A 20,829-nucleotide genomic window follows, 5' to 3' on the forward strand; every position below is an offset into this window, starting at 1 on the left:
GTCAGTAGCAGGGATATCCTTATCATAAGAAGTTCGGGACATGCTGCTCAAACAGGAGATCTCCTGGGATGCCAAAACTGAGGACCAATACCAGTGTTACTTCAGCCATCTTACGAGCAAGTTTGTGGAACAGTGGTTAGTGGATTAGTAAAGAGAGCCAAAGATATCCTCAGTACCCCAGGTAAGAAACCACCCCACACAACTGTGTGTGTGTGTGTGTGTGTGTGTGTGTGTGTGTGTATGACCAACCTAATGTACTGCATTCTACCAATAACCTACACACATACTCTATCCATGGTGAGAAAAATCCCCCTGAGTTAGAATTCAAGAGACCTTGGGCTTGCGCAAGGCAGTAAACAATGAGCGGAAAAGACGAAGGTGTGGCGCATAAACCACACCAATGCGACTTGAATGAACTCTGAAGTGCAGTGCCAGGGTCACAGAGGGTGAAGATGCCCTGGGTGTACTCACACCAGAAGTCAGATGAGAACTGGGAAGGTATCAACCATCCTGGGCAGTCACAAACATCGTGTCCCCTACAACTCGCACTCCATGGTGCCTTGTTTGTTATCTATATCATGAATAACCCACAGTGCTGGCCCCAGGAGCCCATCCGAACTCAAGGATCAAAGTGTGTGCGCCTCTGCAGAGCCCTGCCATCCAGCTCAACACTGGATTCCAGACAAAGAAAAAAGCCAAATAGTTGATAAGCAGACATTTCCAGCCCTTTGGAAATGGCCTTCAGGAAACTGGCCACATGAAAAAGAGGGCTTCTCGGAGAGCACTGGGGTCATTCTCAAGGAACACAGTGGTCATTTCAGGTAAAAAAAGAAAAAAAGAAAAAAGAAAGAAGAAAAAAAGAAAGAGGTGGGGTTAGGGAATCAAGTCTTCAAAGGAGATACCATCAAAGAGAAGGAAGAAGGAAAATTACTCTGAGCTGTTCCCAGCTAAGATAATGCAGACTGCATGGTGTGAGCACACAGGCCAACAGAACAGAGCAGAAACCCCACAAAGAGCCACACAGTACGGCCACTTGATTGTACTGGGTTTCACAACGGCACAAAAGCCATTCAATGGAGCGAGGCAGCACTTCCCCACCAACGGTGCCTGTATGGACTGCATATCCAAGGTTTAAAGCCAGGAAGGGAGATGTCACCTCAGCCTCCCTCTCACACAGGAAGGAAAATGAAAAAGGAACAGGATTTCACCACAAGTGTGGACCTGCTCTGGGAAAGCTGCTGGTGCAAATGAAGTAGGAAGATCTCTTATGAGGGGGGGAAATTGCAAGCCATGTACCTGACATGGGTCTGCATACAGTTCTCCAAGCCCAACAGTAGGTGGAGAGTGAGCTAAACAAGCGAGGTGGCACACATCTGCAATCCCAACACCTGACAGCTGAGGTCATCCTCAGCTTCACGGCAAGTTCAAGGCTAAACCCTGTCTCAAAAAGGGGGGCTTGGGGGTGGAGTGGGTGCGACTAAGAAAGTAGGCGAAGTACACAGAGGAGAAAGGAATAGAGCACTAACCCTGTCCCCTGGGGAAACACAAATGGGAGACACCTGGAAACATCATGGCACATCTCTCAGAATGGGTAAAATGGAAGAAGAACCCGTTGGCAAAAGTTGGGTAGAAGCTGCAGAGAATGTGACGTGGCCTAGCACCTTCCCGCAGTGACTGAGAACAGAAAATGCATGTTCATGATTAAGTAGCTACATATTGAACAGCTGTGTGCCAGTTTTTCCAGGCTTAGGAAAAATGAAATGACAGTCTATTTACAATTCAATCAAAGTGAGCAAATGCAACTGAAAACCTCGGTTATTAATTGCCTACCAAAATAAAAATTTCATTTTGCAGTATAAAACTAAAGGAAAGCAAAACTAGAAATTTGCAGTTGACTTCCACACTCTACATAGTTGCACAGAATGTCAATCAAACAGAGAGACTCAGGTACAAACGGAGCTACAATACCAGTTCCTCTGAGACAGCGTCTCCTGTGGCCTCGGCTGGCATGGAATTCACTATGAAGCCAAAAATGAACTTCTGGTGCTCCGTCCTCCACCCCCTGCTGCTGGGATTCCAGAGTTTCTGCAGCACTGGCAACCGAGTCAGGGCTTTGAGCTCGTCCCCATCCCAGGAAAGCCCCATTCTAATTCCAGCGAATTCAATGGCTGTCCATCTTTCTAGTTCCCCTTCATCTGACTCGCTCCCTCTTCCAGAACAGAATCCACTCAGTTTCTGGAAAGTCCTTCCTCCACTGGACATTGTGCCTCATTGCAACTTGAACATGCACCACAGAGTTAATGTGCTGGGGGCTGGGGTCCAGTGCAAAGGGGCTGGAGGGGACTGCTGGCAGCAGGTGATTGGACCACGGGCACAGCACTGAACTGAACGGACTAACACCCTGTCGTGGTGGCCAGTGAGTTTGTACAGAAGCAGTTTTTTAAATAGGTGACTGGGGCTGGAGCGGTGGCTCAGCAGTTAAGGCACTCGCTGCGCTAGCAGAGCAGAGTTCCACCGCCAGCACCCACTGGGAATTGTGGGAGCTCACAATCATCTATACTCCTGTTCAGGGAAGCTGATGCCTCTTCTGCCCTCTACAGCCATCAGGCACACATGTGGCGCAAAGATGTACCCGCAAACAGATGCACACACGAAACAAAAATAAATGAATATAGGATGGCTGAAACCCTTTCTCTCTACTGCTGTGTGTTCTCCTCTCACCCTCTTTTCTTTGCTCTTCCACCCTGAATCAACCCAGCAAAAGGCTACCTACCAATAGATCAAAGCTACTGCCATGCCCGTCCCAGTTTCCAGAATTATAAACCATTAATTTCCTTACACCATAAATTACCCTGCCTGTCTGTCAGTCTGGGATAGCAGCATAAAACAGACTAAGACAAGGATGCTCCTTAATTTCGTATGCACTGCTTTCAGTAGATCCACATACGACATTTCATCACACTCCACCTTGCCCAGTCAAGAACCCTGCAGTCAAATTTGATACACGGGGGGGGGGGGGGGGGGGGGGGGGGGGGGGGGGCGGACACGGACAAGAGGACAGAAAGCACCTGGGTTCCGATTCTCTGGAAATGTCTGACCTCTGGACCTTGAGATTGCTCCCCAATTGTTCTCTCATTGCTCTGAGCTGCACCTTTCTTTCTTGCCACTAAGAACACCCGAAGGGGATGCATGGAGCCTGCTTACGACAGCCCAGCCGAGAGTCTCTGTGGGTTTTATAAGAAGTAACTCAATTTTGCTAAGCATTACCTGGCACCATTAGAAACAGAAAACAGGTCCCATAAAACATTCCTCCTCCCGAGGTTTAATGAATATGTACTATTACCTACAACACCTTTGAGCTCTAGTCAAGTGTTGAGCTGTTGGGGTTTTATTGGTTGGTTGGTTGGTTGGTTGGTTGGTTGGTTGGTTGGTTGGTTGGTTGGTTTTACAATTTTGTTTCTCTGGACATGCCTCTGCCATCTTCTAGGATAAAACACCAGCAGTTTCACCCATCAGAGACAAGGGAATGGGCTAAATAGCACATATTTGAATGTAGACATCTTCACACCTGGGAAAGCCACTGTATCCTAAACTCACAATCAAAACTGAAATAGTTAATATCATCAGATTTGATGACAGTCTATTACTTACAGCATTTGCAACAGCTCAGGCTGTGGATCTAAGACAGGCACTGGCCCCAGAGACTGGCCAGTGAGCACAGCAGAAATGTACAATTGTGCCAGTTAGGAAAGAAGCAGGACTGAAGGGTAAAATGGGGCACAGATGTATTGTGCTTGGTTAAATTTACAATGTAGTGAAAGGCAAGAAGTTAAATAATCCTGTAAGACAATCACCAGAGAGGTGTCTGATTAAGTGCCTGGCAAATAGAATAGACGATAAATTAAAATTACGAGCAAAGAGAGTTCACCTTAGGAGATCACAGGTAAAATATTTAAATAATCAAGGCCAACACAGCAGAAACAAGTGACAAATCTAATTGGATAAGTTATAATAGCTGGTGCCTTGCAACCAGATAATACTTCAAAAGCCTCTAACTGCATTTGACAAAGATTGGGATTAACCCATAAATAGAGACCAGCTACCTGAGGAGTTCAGGACTCTGCCTGTGATTAAGTCACTCTACTGATGTGCTCTGACTACCTACCTTAAGCTGCTCATACGAAAATGAAAAAATAAATAAATAACAAGCCAACCCTCAACAAGCCAGGGTGGCAGTTCTCCTGCAAGAGGAAAAAGGTGTGTGAAGGGCCTCCCAAGCAAGGGGCTGATGATGTGCTGGCTCTTGATCTGTGGGTTCATGGCAGGTGTGCATTCAACTATGTTCGCCCACCAACCTGCTCCCTGCAGTGTATTCCCTTTCCAGAGGAAGGAACAGGCAGGGTGAGACCCAGTCAATACACAGATTGGTGCCAAGGAGACCAGACAAATAACAGCAAGTGGGATGACACAGGAGCGACCACCAGTCCTCCATAGGTCCCTGCACCTGCCCAGACTGTACCGCTCTGCACCAGACAGCGAAGGGCTAGCCAAGGTGGACTACACGCGGCTGGAGGCATTCAGCCCCTGGCTGGATTCCACCCACTCGTAACTTCTTGTGTCCCTTTGGGGTGGTGATGACATTAGCTTTACGTTCAAGTTTGCAATGTAAATTAAAGGGGAAATTGATAATGTTCAGGAAACTGCTTTTCTAGAACTGGCAGGTAAACCTACAGGGATGCAGGTACCACCCGGCCATGCTCCTGGTACACCCGGCCATGCTCCTGTGTAGGCCAGTTAGATGGTTCTGGGGATTTCAGCCTCAGCACTCACTCCTTGAAGCAGAACAGTTCTCTGATTTGACAGTCATTCATGCTTCATGTTGAGAAGAATTGCTGGCCTCTGCCCCCTCACTAGGTGTTATTAGCAAGTCATACATCCTACCCCTAGAGATGGCAATCCTTTATTTCCAAGCATTGCCAAATATCCCCTGGGTAGCAACAGTGCCTGAAGTGTAGACACTGCAATAGAGAGAAAACCACCCCAGCTCCCCCCTGGTGTTAGAGTCTGAGTAGAACAGAGTTAAGGAAGAGGGAGCCTGATGCTCCACCTGACTCAGGCAAACAAAGACTGATAAAATGACACTCTGCTAGCTGTGCCTTCCCAAACCCCACCCCCCACCCCCGAGGCTCCGGCAGAGGCCACTCTTCATGTCTTATACAGTGAACACCTGACAGCCATGAAGACAAATGGGAAGAAGAGCCAACAAGCTGAAACCGGAAGGACTGGACAGACCCACGGCTTCATTATGCTCTCCGCTGTGCCCACTCTGCCACAACCAGTGCCAACGCTACCACCAACAGTGCGCCGCCATGGAGGAAGTCGGGAGACAGAGACACGGAAGAGGCTCCCGAACCATCTCCGGTGCAGCTCAGAGGGCCGGAGGCATGGAGACCCAGGAGGTGCTGGAGACTTCACAGACAGACCAAGACAGAAGCGGGGAGAAGAGGAGACCTGGAAGAGGCTACAGACCACCATGGATGCACCACAGAGGAAGTCGGGAGGCAGAGACACGGAAGAGATGAGAGGTCTACCACGGGGGAAGGGTGGAGAGAAGCAAGAAGCACCCAAAGACCCTACAAATGTCAGAAAGGAGGGGGAAGGCCACACTGGGCACCCCAACCTCTGCAAGTCCGAGGCTACACATACTTTATAAAGGCCTGAAAATACTTGATTCTCTTCTTCTGATAAAAATATTATACTCCAGGAGCTCTGTTCAATTCCATCTTCGTTATAACACAGGTAAACAAAGTCCCGCAAATTTCATACTCAATTGCCATTTTCCCCAGTGTGGTGAGATCCATGGTTTATAGCAGGTGGTAGAATACAATGTTTTACATCTGGTACCCTGCTGTCTATGACACCTTTTGCAAGAGTGGGAGTGGAAAGCTTGCCTACAATTAGGCAGGCTTGGGGTTTCTATTGCTGTCATCGGTCCAGGTGACCCCTAGGTCTACCATTTGAGCTGGATCGCCACTGGAGCTCCAACAGGTCAATGATGGCTATGAGTCAGTGGCTTCTGCTACATATCCGATGAAATGAGGTGGGTGGCCAGCCAAAAGAGTTATCCAACCTACCACACAGCCCAGCTCGACTGAGCAACCTGTCCTTGCAGCCCCCCTAGGCCACTTAAACATCCTTGGCTTTTCCAGGACCCTGGTCTCACATCTCCTAAGAAAAGCCACCAAGTCCCACACCACAGAAGCCTGAGTACATGGAACTCTCCCAGACATACATAACTCCTGACTTACTTCATAGCAACAGTGATACAGAAAAAACCTCCACTCGCCCTGCTTTCTCACCACTCAGCCATCAACAGTCCCACATCTTAAAACTAAATAAGTCTAAGAATATCACACCACTAACCACTTCTAACCCACTAGAGCATACACAAACCCCCAAAAGGGGGCATTAAAATAGATACAAAATGAGGAGACATGTCTTCTCCAAAATGTGGCATGAACCCAACTGGCATTTTCCAGTTCATTTCTACATCCTATTACAGCTGGCCAAAGTGAACAGTGGCTATGAACGTGGAAATCATTTTGGAGGGAGTAATGTCACTGATCTAACCCAAGTATAATATGCCAGCAAGAAGAGAGAGGGAATGGAGTTTTTTGGTTTGAGTCAAAAGGAACTTATTATTTTCTAACCCTGATTCAGCACTGTGCTCTATCAGCAATGCTTGGGACAAGAAGAATTTCTGAGTGCAGAAACTGCCAATTTTGAAGTCTTTGCATAGATTTCACTAGTTGTGCGTATAGCTCGAACCTTATCTGAAATCTGAAACGTTTTGAGCATCAGAGGCATGTTCAACCTACAACCATCAACACAACTCATCTCTTCCCATAATGCCTCCTAGCTTTCCAAGTCAAAGCTTAACTCTACCTCGAAGTATTAAGTATGTGAGCAAAAAAGGAGACATTTTGGCTTACCACAGCATCACTCTTGAAGCAGAGACTGGTCTTGGTACTGGAAACTTAAACCTTGGTTCCCACATTTGTAGACCAGGGACTACAACAGTGGGTACTTCTTCAGGCTGTGAGTAGACTGCATTGCCTATCAGAAGCACTCAAGAAACTATAACCACTAACATCAATCTTGCTATTCTTCCCCTTTTAGTAAGACATTAATCACAAAGGAATAGGAAAACAGGTGGTACAGGGTTTGGGGCGTAAGAGTTTACAATGAGAATGTCATTCTAGGAAACATTTTACATATGGTCCCCAGCCTATCATGGTTTGTTTTCCTTTAAAATATGTGAACATGCTATGCATCCAGAAGAAATTGAAACTGAACTTAAACCTTTAACTTTCCCAGGCTCACAATATATAGTCCACTCATTCTTACAATGCTGGGCTGTTAATAGTGGTGGTTGATGTGCTAAGAGGAGAAATATTCATTTTTCTACCTACAAGATTTTTTTCAACATATGGCAGGTTTAGCAGAATGTCACCCACCCTATGTTGAGAAGAATCTGTGGGGCTGAGGAGATGGCTCAGTGGTTAAAGAGCATGTTGTGCAGGTGTGAGGACCAGAGTTCAGATCCTCAGAACCCAGCAAGGGCCAGGTCTTAATTCCAAGAGTCAGAAGATCTCTAACAGGACAAGCTGGGTAGCCAAAGAAGCCAGATCAGTGAGCTAAATTCACAAAGAGACCCTGCCTTGAGGAAGTAAGTGGAGAGTAACAGAAGGCTCTCAATGTCAGCTTCAGGCTTCCACACGCTCCTTCCAAGATGAGTGCTCGCGCGCGCGCGCGCGCGCGCGCGCACACACACACACACACAACTGTGCAAAAGAAACACATATAACCAGTAAGTAAGAAGCCAGAGCTGGTAATGCACATCTATCACTCCAGATGCCCTAGAGGCTAGAAGACTGCTGAGTTTGAAGTCTGCCTAGTACACAGAGTAAGACTTTGTCTCAAAAATAATTTCTTAGAAATGAACAGAAGAAAATCTAGTGGGTTTTTTTTTTAAATGAGTAACATCATCATGCTTTTTAGTAAGGGTTCAAATAACTCAAGACAAAGAAGTCAGTCATCAAAATGGTTTACAGAGATGATACTGCCAGAGGCCTGTTAAAAAGTTAGGAATTTTTATAAGATGGCGAAGGTACAGGTTTATTTCAGATGCTGAGGCCAGAGGGCATTCTGCACTCCAGCAACAGTTCCTGTGCACACATTTAAGCATAGCTCACAAACATACTATTTTCTTCATGAGACAGTTCTAATTTGTTCAGGTAATATCCGTGAACTTAGTTCTAGAATAATTATAATGCAAAGGATTTGTGAAACAGACTGTTTGCAAGAGGGCAGAGAGTCTTTTCTTTCACTTTGTATGAGAAGTCGGTCGCTCTTTCAATTGACAGCTGTCCTTCATACACAAATTCATTGTTGTGCAAAGATACTGGGGTTCCACAGCCATATTATTTGTAAAGAAACACCCCAACATGGCAGGAAGCAGCCTTCTGAAAGAAAACAAAGATTTTTCCGCCGGGTGGTTGGTGGCGCACGCCTTTAATCCCAGCACTCGGGAGGCAGAGCCAGGCGGATCTCTGTGAGTTCGAGGCCAGCCTGGGCTACCAAGTGAGTTCCAGGAAAGGCGCAAAGCTACACAGAGAAACCCTGTCTTGAAAAACCAAAAAAAAAAAAAAAAAAAAAAAAAAAAAAAAAAAAAAAAAAAAGATTTTTCCAAGTTTCAAGATGAAGTGAGAGCCTCAGAGTCGAGGCATGAGTCACAGTACTGGGAAAAGAGGAAATTACCATTTGTAAGAAGTGATGGGGGAAAGGGGCGTGGCTTGTGCAGCTAACAGACAATTCTGGAACCCGTCCAGCACTGTGTACACCACAGTCCCACAGGGAGACCCTCTGCATTCACTGTGGCTTTACAGCCCTCTCACATCGTGCTCAGGACACTATGCAAAGCTGGACTAACAAACAGAGTTCCCAGGAGCTTCTTAATAGGGGAGAATTAAGTACCAAAAAGAAACAGGGTAAAAGAACCCCTGTTGGAGGGAAATGAGTTTACACTAGAACCCGGCCTGGCCGGGATGTGATCACATGTCATCATTACTAACTTGTTTCTCTCCCTTTTCTCTTCTTTGGCTGTGTGGCATCAATCCCCCACTCAATCTGTAGCTTTGACTGTTGGGTAAAAAGTGTGTTCTTTCCACAACAGTCAGCTCTGAGGGGTGCCAGCCACCCGCAGAAACTGGGGGGAGGTCAGGGCCTTCCTTCCAGGTGAGCACACTGAAGGACCAAGGCCTGGCCCAATGGCTTGGTAACACTGTGGAGTCTAACTAAATGAGGTCTCAGAGGAAAAATGAATCATTGCCCTGTGTTGGGAGCCACAGCTCTAAGCAGACCTAACCGGTGTGGATGTGCAATCTATGGCCCTCTTCTGAGCCTCCACAATTTCTGATGTTTCCCCAACGCCAATTGACTCTTTCCTCTACCTCTATGTTCTGTAAGCTCTTGATGACCTCCAAACTTCAGCTAGCTTAAACTGGACGCATTCAGTGCCCACCGTTTGCAAACATACACACCCAAACCAACCGTGCAAAGGTAAGGACAGTGACCCACGCCAATGCTAGAGCACAAGTGCCAAAGCCAAGGCCTCTGACTAGACCTCATCCCTCCATGCAGCTAGAGCAGGTAGTCTGTGACACTGGCACACACCACAGTATCGAGGTTATGTGGCATCCTTGAATTAATTGGCAGAGGGCAGGCCTGGGGTGATAGGAGTCCATCTGGTGTACAGTGGTTAGCAAGCACATGAGTCTCGTTGGAAGCAAAGACCCAGCTTTGCTCCGGGAGCATAACTTGGAAAGCAGAGCCTGACTAAAATTTCAGGCTCTCATCCTTCCAGTCAGAGGCCTTTCTGGAAGCAATCATCATCACAAGAGGACATGCAGAGCTGCCTCTGTCTTGTGTCTCTGAAATACAGCACTAACCTCATGAACTTAAGATGCAGCCCATGTCCACATTCCAGTCAGCAGGATAAAAATGACACGCCTCTCTCCCTTTAAGGAAACCTCTGGACACAGTGGCCATACACTCCACCAGACAGAACTTACATCACAGCTAGCAGAAAAGCTAAAAGCTGCTCTTTACTCACAAGTCTCTGTTTACCAGAAAAACACCAGGCTCTTCTATCAATACAGATAAGAGGAGGAAGAAGCCTTGCGGCCTACTCTCCAGGTTCAGCTAACACTATTGAGCAGGACAAAAGGTGGTACTGGGGCTTCCCTCTAAGGAGTGAACAAATGGGCGGAACTGACACCTCACCACGCCTGTTAATAGCTACAGAGCTCACACCTCAGAAACCAGAGAGGACTTCCTTGAAATGATCTTAGAGTTCATTCAGTTCAAATCTCCCATTTGGATATTAATGTTTCATAACTATACCACCTAACAAAGATACGCAATACTATTCTTTAAAAATACGGCATTATCATTCATTTGTAACCAACCAATTCTTTGTTAATTATTACAACAAATGCTTTAATGCCTTTTTAACATTTAAATCACCCATGCAATCAGCACAATGTCCAATAACAAGTGGAAATGGGCACATAACTGTTGCGGGCCATTTAATAGAGCTGTGGATGCCTCATTGCCTGGTAATAGACAAGGTGACCACCCTTGATGAACCAAGAATTGGAACACACTGCCTACAGCACACAGGGATGAAGGTAACAGTGCTGTTGAATTGAGTCTCCATTAGCTCCAGATATTACCACTTTTAGAAAAATCACATGACACTAAAATTTAAGAAGGTAATGGAAAATAGAATGACCTAAGCCCAGGCAGGCTCCACAGGATCATTCTCATACTCTGCTCTCCCATATCAGCAAGACAGGTGGCACATGCAGGGCCTGAGAACCATCGTGTGCCCTAAGGACCTGCCACAGCTCAGATAACAATGTAAACTGGCCCTCACAGGCATGCGTTCTAGGAATGTAAAAGGCTCGGGACACATTCCTTCCTTTCCTTTTGCCCAGACAACAAGCAGTCTTATGTACGGAACGGAGAGTCTGTTTTGGCTCATGGTTCAGGCATAAGAGGGGTGGCAGGAGGGAGGATCCCATGTTCACACACAGACAAAGCTGAGAGAGCAATCTGGAAGTAGGGAGAGGCTATGAGCTCGCCAAGCCACCCGCAGTGACATGCTTCTTCCCCAGGGCCACTGGCGGGAAGAAGATGTTCAAATACCAGAGCCTATAGAGGGCATTTCTCACCTGTGAATCAAGAGAACAGCAAGTAAACTGACCGAGGAAAGGGAGAAGGGCGAGTGTTCTAGGTGGGAATTCCAGATGCCGAGTCAGGTGTGAGGGTGCACACCGACAAGACCAGCATCCGTGAGCTGAAGCAGGATGTCTGCAAGTTCGATGGTAGCCAGAGCTACACGGACTCTACTTCCTAATCTCAAAAAAAGTGTGATGAAATTCAAACACTACCACATTGATCACATATATTTAACCAACATGCATTCATACACACGATCCTCCTCACCCCCCACCCCCGTCCAGTCCCCAACAGCCAAGAAGCTTGACTTCACACAAGGGGCTCGCTCAGCAGTTAATACAGCGCTGACTGCAGGGTCACAGGCTGCTCCTGGACGCAGGGTTTCCCCTAAGTGTTGCTCATTCTGCTGTAAATATGGAAGAAACCAAGACATTACTTTGGCTAGTGAAGGAAGAGGTATGAATGTTTAGGGACCAAGCAATTCTCCAGTGTTTTCTCTACCAGAAAATAATCTCATAAGCAACTGTGACAAAATATTTGCATGTGTTCAATGTGAGTCTGGGGTTTTTTCCGCTATGTAAACTCATAACATAACTCAAATCACAACAAACTATTGATGACAGTGAAACCAGAAGCAAACACTTTTTCCATGAAAACAAAAGCATCAGGAACACTATACCTAACGGCCATTTTCCCCCAAAGTGAGGCTTCTCTAACTTTACAGAGACAGACAGAATTCACGTAGCATAGGCGTCTACGGTGGTGACGGAGGACCACGTCAACGAGATTTTATGACAGTAAAGAGACAGTTCTTAGCTACAAAGATCTGAACGGCCTGGGCCCACATCCTAATCACGGAACTTCAACCTTGCTGTGCTTCCTTTTACCATGGTGGTGCCACGATTCAACCTCACAACGTCACCGCATGCCCTACAGGAGGTGATCAGGTAGTTTCAGTACGGAGTTTGGCACATGGTAATCATCACTAATTGATAGCAGTGATTACCACTTAAGTAAGAGGGGCTTAAGCACATAGTCAGCCACGTGTCTATGAAACAGTATAGGGAGAGAACACTGTAGTACTCGGTGCCAGCTACCCCATTTTCACACACTGTGCTCATAAGATTCTAACTTGCAGTGCTACAGTGAGTTAGGGCATGCTAGGACCCAACGTGAAGGGGCTGCTCGCCCTTTACGAACGCCTACAATGAGGTGCTCTAGACTTCTTGGGAATTCCCTAATCCCAGTTCATCCCCCTGATTTAGGCTTCTCCTGTGAGGTCCCCAGACAGCAACATCAGCAAAACCTGAGGACCTGTCAGAAACAGGATACCACTGCAAGCCTCAGAGGGCCTGCTGGCCTGACCTATGCTTAAGTTTGGGAGCATCAGCCTGGCTGACTAGCCCTGCAGGTGGAAAGACCGCCTTTCAGCCGTAGACGATGAAGGAGTAGCTAACACAGAAGAGGCTGCTGACCACCCTAGGCTTCCTAGGCCAAGAAGCAAAAATCAAGGTTTGTGAATATTTAAGCAACCACTAAAAATGCAGCTACTTAAAAATATAAAGACGATTGGACAGGGGAGATAGCTCACTGCATAAAATCTTTGCTGTGCAAGTACCAGGACTTGAGTTCAAATCTCCAGCACTCATGTAAAAACTCAGGCTTTATACACCATGTCTCTGCTTGGTGGCGGGCGGGAGGGGTGTGGGTGAGGACGGGAAGCAGTTCCCCTCCTCTATATAGAGCTTGTCGGCCAGCCAATCTACCTCAATCAGTGGACTTTAGGTTCAGTGAAGAGACCCTGTCTCAAAAGATAAGGTAGAGAGAGGTAGAGGAAGACATTTCCCATCAATGAACAAGTACCCCCCTTGCCCCCCAACTCTCCCACACAGAGGGTCTATGATGCAGGTGGCTAACCTTACCAATGCCCCATTACAAAGTTTTTAGTCAGTCTGACTTATATAACTGGCCTCATCAGACTTAGTCTTCTAGCCACCTGTGGCCTCAGTCACACAATGGGGACACTCCACTGACTCTGCAAAACTGTGAGGAATCAACCATGAGCAGACTTACTGCACAGCACCAGGAATTTCCAATGGGCGGCACACCTGCTTCAGTCACATGCTTTCACCAGGCACTATGGACCCCAGATCTTACACAATATGCTTGGGGGAGGCGAGGCGGGAGGAGCTGAGGTGCCTATTTAACATATCAAAGCGGAGGCTGGCTGCCAGGTTCTCCCAGCTTCTCTCAGCCCCTACCTGTTGCAGGGTATGGCTGTCATCCCCCACTGCCTACCCTATCCTCCAGGCCAAGGGCTGAGCTGCCCTTCCCTATACAATCCAACCATTTTGGTTAATTGGCCCTTTCATCTCCTCTGTCTTGGGCCCCGGAGGGGCTGCTGTACCTGGTCCGCGCCCCTCCTCCCCGCCCACTCCTCCCGTGGCCCAGCTTAGTCTGGTCAGGTCCACTCCGGACTCCCCCAGATGTCCCTGCCTCTGGCTGTGCTCTCCCATATATCTATAATAAACCTGCCCCATCATACCTAGGACCAGTCATGTACCTTTCCTTCGTATTTCTTTTTTCCCTTCAGGGTTGTTTTGGATTATCTGTAGTAAGTTAAAGTAATTTTTGTTTGTTTCTAAAACATTCTGCAACTGTGTTCCATGCAGAATGAAGATTTTATACATAGCTCAATTTAGGATGTGCAGAGCACCAGCTCATTAGGAAAGATGTACATGGAGCCTAGTGTGCACTAATGATGCACCTAGCAGGATGTGAAAGGCACACAGTGTCCCATGGCCTCCACACCCAATCTAGGAGGCAAGCCACTTAAAGGGGACACTAAGCTACCATGCTTCCTTCATTTGCACAGGAGACTGATACTATTGAAGTTGCTCTATTACAGGGATGTTTTCATGAACTTACATTGCCAGTGGCTGGGATCTGTATAAGAAGTATTATAATTCAGGGGCAACAGTAAACAGTAGCACGGCATGGGGGTGGGGGTGATGAGCACAAATGCAAAATTTCTTAGTTACGGTTTTTATTGCTGCAACAAAACACCATGACCAAAAAGCAACCTGGGGAGGAAAGGTTCATTCAGCTTACACTTTAACATTGCTGTTCAACACTGAAGGAAGTCAGGACAGGAACTCAAACAGGGCAGGATCCTAGAGGCAAGAGCAGACACAGAGGTTGCTTACTGACTTGCTGCCCATAGCCTGCTCAGCCTGCCCTCTTATAGAAGCCAGAAGCACCAGTGCAGGGGTGGCGCTGGGCCCTCTCCCAATTCTCACTAATTGAAAAATGCCTGATAGTTGGATCTCATGGCGGCATTTCCTCAACTGAGGTTCCTTCCTCTTGTATCAAGATGACATACAAAACAGCCAACACACCAAGAGTGCACTAAAAATAAAATTAACTCCAGGTAATGGTAGCACACTCCTTGAATCCCAGCACTCAGAGGCGGAAGCAGTGAATCTCTTGGTTTAAGACCAGCCTAGTCTACAGAGAGTGTTCCAGGACAGCCAGGGCTACACAGAGAAACTCTGCCTCAAAATACTACTAACACTGCTCCTGCTAATGAACTGGAATACCACAGACTGGGGTCTACCTCTACAGTGAGCACATGGGCAGCACAGATGTGGGCGCTGAGTTCAACCCCAGCACAAAGTAAATAAAATTCTTCTTTGGTGCTATGATGGCAAATCTTCAACTTTTCTGGGCCACACCCAGGTTGCACTGAGCAGTATTCTGATGTAAATGGTGGGTGTCTGGTAAGGGTCAATATCTAAATCTGCAGGTTGAGTGAAGAAGGCCTGGGTCTGGTCCTCATCTAGCCTGCTGGAGGCTTAAGTAGAAAAAATAATAATGTCTACACCTAAGGGAAGGGAAGCGTTCCTGCCTGGTTGCCTTCACTTGGGAGTGTGTTTTCCACACCCTCAAACTAATGTGAAGAAGCAGGCCATCAGTCTTGAAACAAAACTACATCATTAGTTCACTTTGTCGTTGGCACTAACTGGCCTCCATAATTACAACAGCCAATCTTTATAATAAATCTCTACATATGTGTGTGTGTGTGTGTGCATGTGTGTGTGTGTATACATGAATGCATATGCATATATCCTATTCAGAAATCACTAATTAATAAAAAAAATCACTCATTCTTTTTATTTAGCCACAGGTAAAAACACACATTTACATGAACATTTTATGGTTATAGTGCACAGTAAGAAGCAGCTAGCTGCTGTGTCACTATTGGAAGTTACGTTTGGAAGGCTGTAGACTAACAACCATGAGACCACCAGATGAAGAATGATTTACAAAGATTTCAAAGAGACCCAAAGACTGAGAAGCATACCAACAAGATGAATGCAACATTTGGGTAATCTGCAAACGAGCTTCCCCTCCGAGGGCAAACGCACTCGATGCACAAAATTCAGTTCCTTCTGAGAGGGTCTTGGTATTAGGAAGGGGATTATTTTGAGAATTTTTCAAATGCTGTATTTTTTTTTGCTTCATTAATTAATATATTAATAATAATAATAAATTCACAAAGAGAAACTAAAGTGATGTAGCTTTTGTGCATATTCTCCAAAGTAAGAAATGAGGCTCTCTCTTGTCTAGCAGTTTTATAGATTCTATGTCTTTATGTATTTTCCAGTGACTCGTAAGGAAAATAGGTCAGAACCTTGATTTAAATGGAAGATGCTCATCAACACGGAGACAACTCCCAGCTCAATTTTACATTCTCTGAGGGGTTTTTAAAGATTTTTGTTAAATAGCCCCAATTCTAAAGTGAAGTGTTCTAATTCTGAGTGCCCAAGGCTTGTCAGTGTTCGGTAACAACAATGCTGTCAGGAGTCACATTGCCCTCAGTCTGCAGGCTCCTCCTCTGGACTGTAACAAAGGAAGGAGAGGCGAGTGATGGGATGAACTTGGGCATTGTTCTGGCTAGCCTTGGGGAAGGGTTCGGAGGCACCGGAGGGAGGGGCGAGGGGAGAAGGAGACATAAAGCATCAGCGACAGATCCCAAATACGAGGGGTACCACATGGCCCCTGCTCAGCCAAATTACCAGCAAATCAATGGATTTACCTCTATCAGGTTGGGGGCGGGGGGAGTGTAATGAGGAAGGCCACAGGGATGCAACAGAAAATGAGTCTGCCTAGCTATCAAGCGTCTTCCTTTTATACAGCTTTTCTTTATTGTACAGTTATGATTTGAGCTATCCACTTTTATTTGGGTGACAAAAAACACTCTTTAAATAATAATAGCGACATCAAATGGCATCTCTTATTTGGTTTGAAAGAATCTTTTTAAAGCCGGTACAGCAGTCCTTGAACAAATCCAGCACTAGAGGTGGAAAAGAGAGATTTGGAAGTTCAAAATCAACCTTGACTACAGAGCAAGTTAGAAGCCAGCCTGGGTGACATGAAACCTTGCCTCAAAACAACCAAATATTCTTACTGGACTAACGGACAAGTGAGCTACTCCACAGCAGCCATGCATCCATTCAGTTTTCCTTTAACTTTCCCAGGAAATCCAAAGCATGAAATAGTAAGAAAATGTTATCATTGACAAAGAAAAAGAAAATAAAGAATCTGCTCACCAGCCTATCTTCCCAACATCCACCCGCCCCAAACAATCCAAGCCCAGACAGACACTGCAGTTTGGCTCCCTACCTTCCATCTGCCTTTTTGGAAGTGTTATTTCTATCTACTCTTCACACCCATCCCAGCATCTCCACTAACTCAACTTCACGCCTTAGGTGCACCAAACACCACTCCGTAAGTCTGAGTGTGCAACCACTAATGAGTGAGAAACTCACACCTGGCGATAAGCTCAGCCACCCAACGCTCTTCCATGTCTTCATCACATCGGGTGAGCACACCACTGCCTGACACCTGTGCCCACACCTCCAGCAAGCTTCTACTCACGCTCTCTGCAGGGCTGCCTAGCTTCAACTCCTATAAGACCTCCACTGTGAACATGGACCACAGGAACGAGCCTGTGCGCACAATCCCAGGAAGCCGGACTGCTCACGGGCAGGTAGGAGGGCTGCTGATTGCAGTGGCCAGGAGCAGAAGGCAGGCAGATGAGATCGTTCATCAAACAGTGGTGCGCACTCACCCCACCCCACTCAAGAGACGACATCAAGAGTATGAAGCACAGAGAACAGGGACAGATAGATATTTCTTTCTGTTTCTGAGAAGCTTACTCCAAAGATTTTTTTTTTTACTTGAAGGTAAAAAATTATTTGACCAATAACTTTACCATAACAGTTTAGCAAGTAATCCAACATGAGACCAAAGGGCCTCACAGCCCCATGAAGAATTCTGACAACGGCTGCAGACAGCTTTCCACGTCAAACTGGTAGAAGCCATGGCCAGCAGTGCCCTCTACAACAATAATCTGAAACAGAGACTCAAATAATAACAAGGTTGAAACACTCTGCCCTAGACAACCCTTATGACACTCTTTTCATAGGTGGACAGACCAAAGAAGAGAGGTTTTTAAAACTAGCCATACAGATTTGAGATTCAAACCCAGCCTGTTTACCTTCAAAACCCAAGCTTTTCACCACTAAATTACCTGGCCTCCCAGGGGACCTGTTCTGATGACCTCAGCCCCAAGAGGCCCTCTCCTAGAACTGCCCTCCCATCCCAGACCCCACCCCTGAAAAAAACCGCCAAAAATCAGCCCCTCCCTGGGGCTGCTCAAGACCACGCCTACAGGCTATATAAGACCTGATCGCCATATTTGCCCTGTGATTCCTCTCCCGCCTTCCCCAGGGTCACCCAGGAGTTTTTGTTCTGTTTATTAAACCTGTATTTGTCAATTCGGTTTGATTGGCTTACTGTTGGTTTTAAAAATAAGCAGCACTGTTACCAGGCGAAAAAGTCATGAGACACAACAAAACCCAGTATCACAGCTTTCTTAGGAAGAGGGAGAGGGGGTCAGAAGAGTAACCAGGCCTGGGAAGACACACGTGCAGGAGGGGAGGAGCAGGAGAGGGGAGGAGCCTGTGACTGGCTTTTTAAGGGTTCCCTGCACATGCACAGGTGGGCTCACAAGCTATGCCACAAATGACGGCATAATCATAAAGCACACGGATGACGTAAGACCCCTTGCTTACTACTGAACTGCGCATGTGCGGTCATGCAGCTGGAGGAGTGGCAGAATCCTAACTTACTACAGCAGCAGTGGCAGATTCCCAATAACTGGGGATTCAAACTTATCAGGATCAATTTTGGCTTCTCTCCACGGGTCACGAATCCAATCCAACCCCCTCACAGTATGTTCAAGAAAGGTAGAGCTGAAATATGTTAAGACACGTCTCATTAACTTTACACTCCCAACACAAGGATGCCTCAAGGTGGCTGTGGTTTAAAGAGGAGCCACGTGTGCCCGTGTCTGATCTGAACACAGGTCACACAGGTGAAGTAGCCTTACCACATTAGCGTACCCAGCCAAGCACCTCGGCTCTGTGCATTTCACTACACAATGACCCAGCTCTCTTCCATGATAACAAGGCCATGTATCAGCAATGCACAGCCCAATGCAGGGAAGGGCTTTCCCTTCAAAGGACAGAGATGAGCTTTTATTTAATGTTAGAATTGCAAATGTCCTTTATAATCAAGGAATCCTAAGCCAATGTGCATGAATATGCTCTCAGAAACCTATACAAACATATCAAATACAAAGATTTCTCAAGTGAGAGAGTACCCTTGAGGGAACTGAGGCCCGGCACTCTACTTCCACCCAAATGAGCAGGAGAAGCTAACTAAGTACCTTCAGAAGACTCAGCAAGCAGCACAAGGGCCGAGAAGGAGACGGCACCACCTCCCCCAAGCTGTGCGATGTCTTAGGAATTCTACTTCTTGCTTCTGAACTCCACTCACTCGGCCATGAGCAGCAAGGCTGTTAATAATGCCACCCAAATCTGGAACACCAGCCAGCGAAGGTGAGCATGACTTCTCTCAATATCAGTCTTACAGAATCTCACATCGTTGTAATCAGAACTTCTTTCCAAAGCACGTAAGCTCTAAGCAATACTGATAAGAAGTTTCCTATCCTCCAGGATTTGTCTTCCAAAGAGCATCATTCTGAAAATGGCGGGCAGTTTAAAGGCCTGGCACCTGGATGAATGGGGCAAGACTGGTTGCAAAAAATGCCTGAAGTGGCCAGTCCACCGAACTTTCACATAAAGTCACAGTCGCCACCTGAGAAGAAAACAAGATCTGGCCTTACCAGCAATAACAGTAGCCAGAGTTCTGGCAAACAGAGTCCAGGGTCAAGTGCAAACCATAAACCCATCTTACAGAACCTTTGATTAGTGCTGCATACAGACAAGCTCCAACTGGCACTGCTAGAATGCTCTTTGCATTCCTAACTTAAAACCCTGAACTGGAAGGAATCAAGGGCTTAGCGCTAAGAAAATGGGTAAATCACCAAGCATTGCCATTACCAGTGTTCACTAAACGCCACAGCCCACATGACTTAGTGATCTGTACAGACACTGCGTGGGCAGACAAGGCAGGACACCTGCAGGACACAAGGCCCCTGTGCTCACATACACCACTATAGAAACCACAAATGGTAAACGTGCAGGCTTTCCCTTCACCTGAAGGGATCTATGCCTGTTCCAGCTAGAAGCCTGGGACAGGTGTTGTTTATAGCCTGGGAATCTTTGCTATTCTGTATAGACAGGCTTCACCTGAATTCCCCAGCCTTCTGAGCATGCTTTCTCAGTCAATAGACCCCATTCTTATGAAAGAGTTCCCATGAATTCTGCACGGGAGTTTAGTATCTTGCTTATTACAAACCCTTCCTCCCTAGACCCTTACCCTGAGGATAGTCTCTCAGTCAATAGAACCCATCCTTATAAGAAAGAGGTCACAGGTACTTTGCAAAGGAGTTTCAATGCAGTCATGCTTTAAGCTTTATTGTGATAACTGTCACAAGGAAACCTTTTCCCAAAGGTGTACTGTGTTTAAACATGTCAAAAATAAAACTTCTGGAGCTTGGGTCAGACTCCAGAAGTTTGAACCAGCCCAGCTAAGTCACGCTGAACCAGGTGTCCTCCTTGCCTCTCACAGTTCCTTTCTCTGCCAGCGTAGAGCTTGCAGGTGCATCCAGACGCCAAAGAGAAAACACAGTGCAGCTCTATTTACACTGACGTGGTATGGGCAAACCTGGTGAATTCCGTCGGGACAGTGATCCACGCAGCCGCGATGATGGGAATGTCCTCGTCTCAGTGCGGACAGATGTCACTCAGGGGACAGTAACGCACCCGTACAAACGGCAGATCTGTGCACTTTACACACACACACACACACACACACACACACACACACACACACACACACACACATACACACACACAGAATGAAAGCTGAGTATGGTTTTTGTTTTGTTTTTTCGAAACAGGGTTTCTCTGTGTAGCCCTGGCTGTCCTGGAACTCTCTCTGTAGACCAGGCCTCACACTCACAGAGATCCATCTGCCACTGCCTCCCAGAAA

At 46.6% G+C, this 20,829-nt stretch overlaps 2 protein-coding genes across 3 annotated transcripts in view; one reads left to right on the top strand and one right to left on the bottom strand.

The window, feature by feature from the left end:
- The window catches only part of Ptprg (protein tyrosine phosphatase receptor type G), a 703,035-nt gene that overhangs the window by 542,226 nt on the left and 139,980 nt on the right, over positions 1-20,829 (bottom strand). The window lies entirely within an intron of this gene.
- Positions 17,119-20,829, top strand: part of LOC143267458 (uncharacterized) — a 50,996-nt gene continuing 47,285 nt past the window's right edge. Inside the window, exons 1-3 of the mRNA XM_076545546.1 lie at positions 17,119-17,188; positions 17,256-17,356; positions 19,177-19,271. Coding sequence (XP_076401661.1) covers positions 17,119-17,188; positions 17,256-17,356; positions 19,177-19,271 — 266 coding nt within the window. The remainder of the gene's footprint in view (positions 17,189-17,255; positions 17,357-19,176; positions 19,272-20,829) is intronic.

This window comes from Peromyscus maniculatus, chromosome 9 (genome assembly GCF_049852395.1).
Source record: "Peromyscus maniculatus bairdii isolate BWxNUB_F1_BW_parent chromosome 9, HU_Pman_BW_mat_3.1, whole genome shotgun sequence".
In the NCBI taxonomy this organism is placed as follows: domain Eukaryota; kingdom Metazoa; phylum Chordata; class Mammalia; order Rodentia; family Cricetidae; genus Peromyscus; species Peromyscus maniculatus.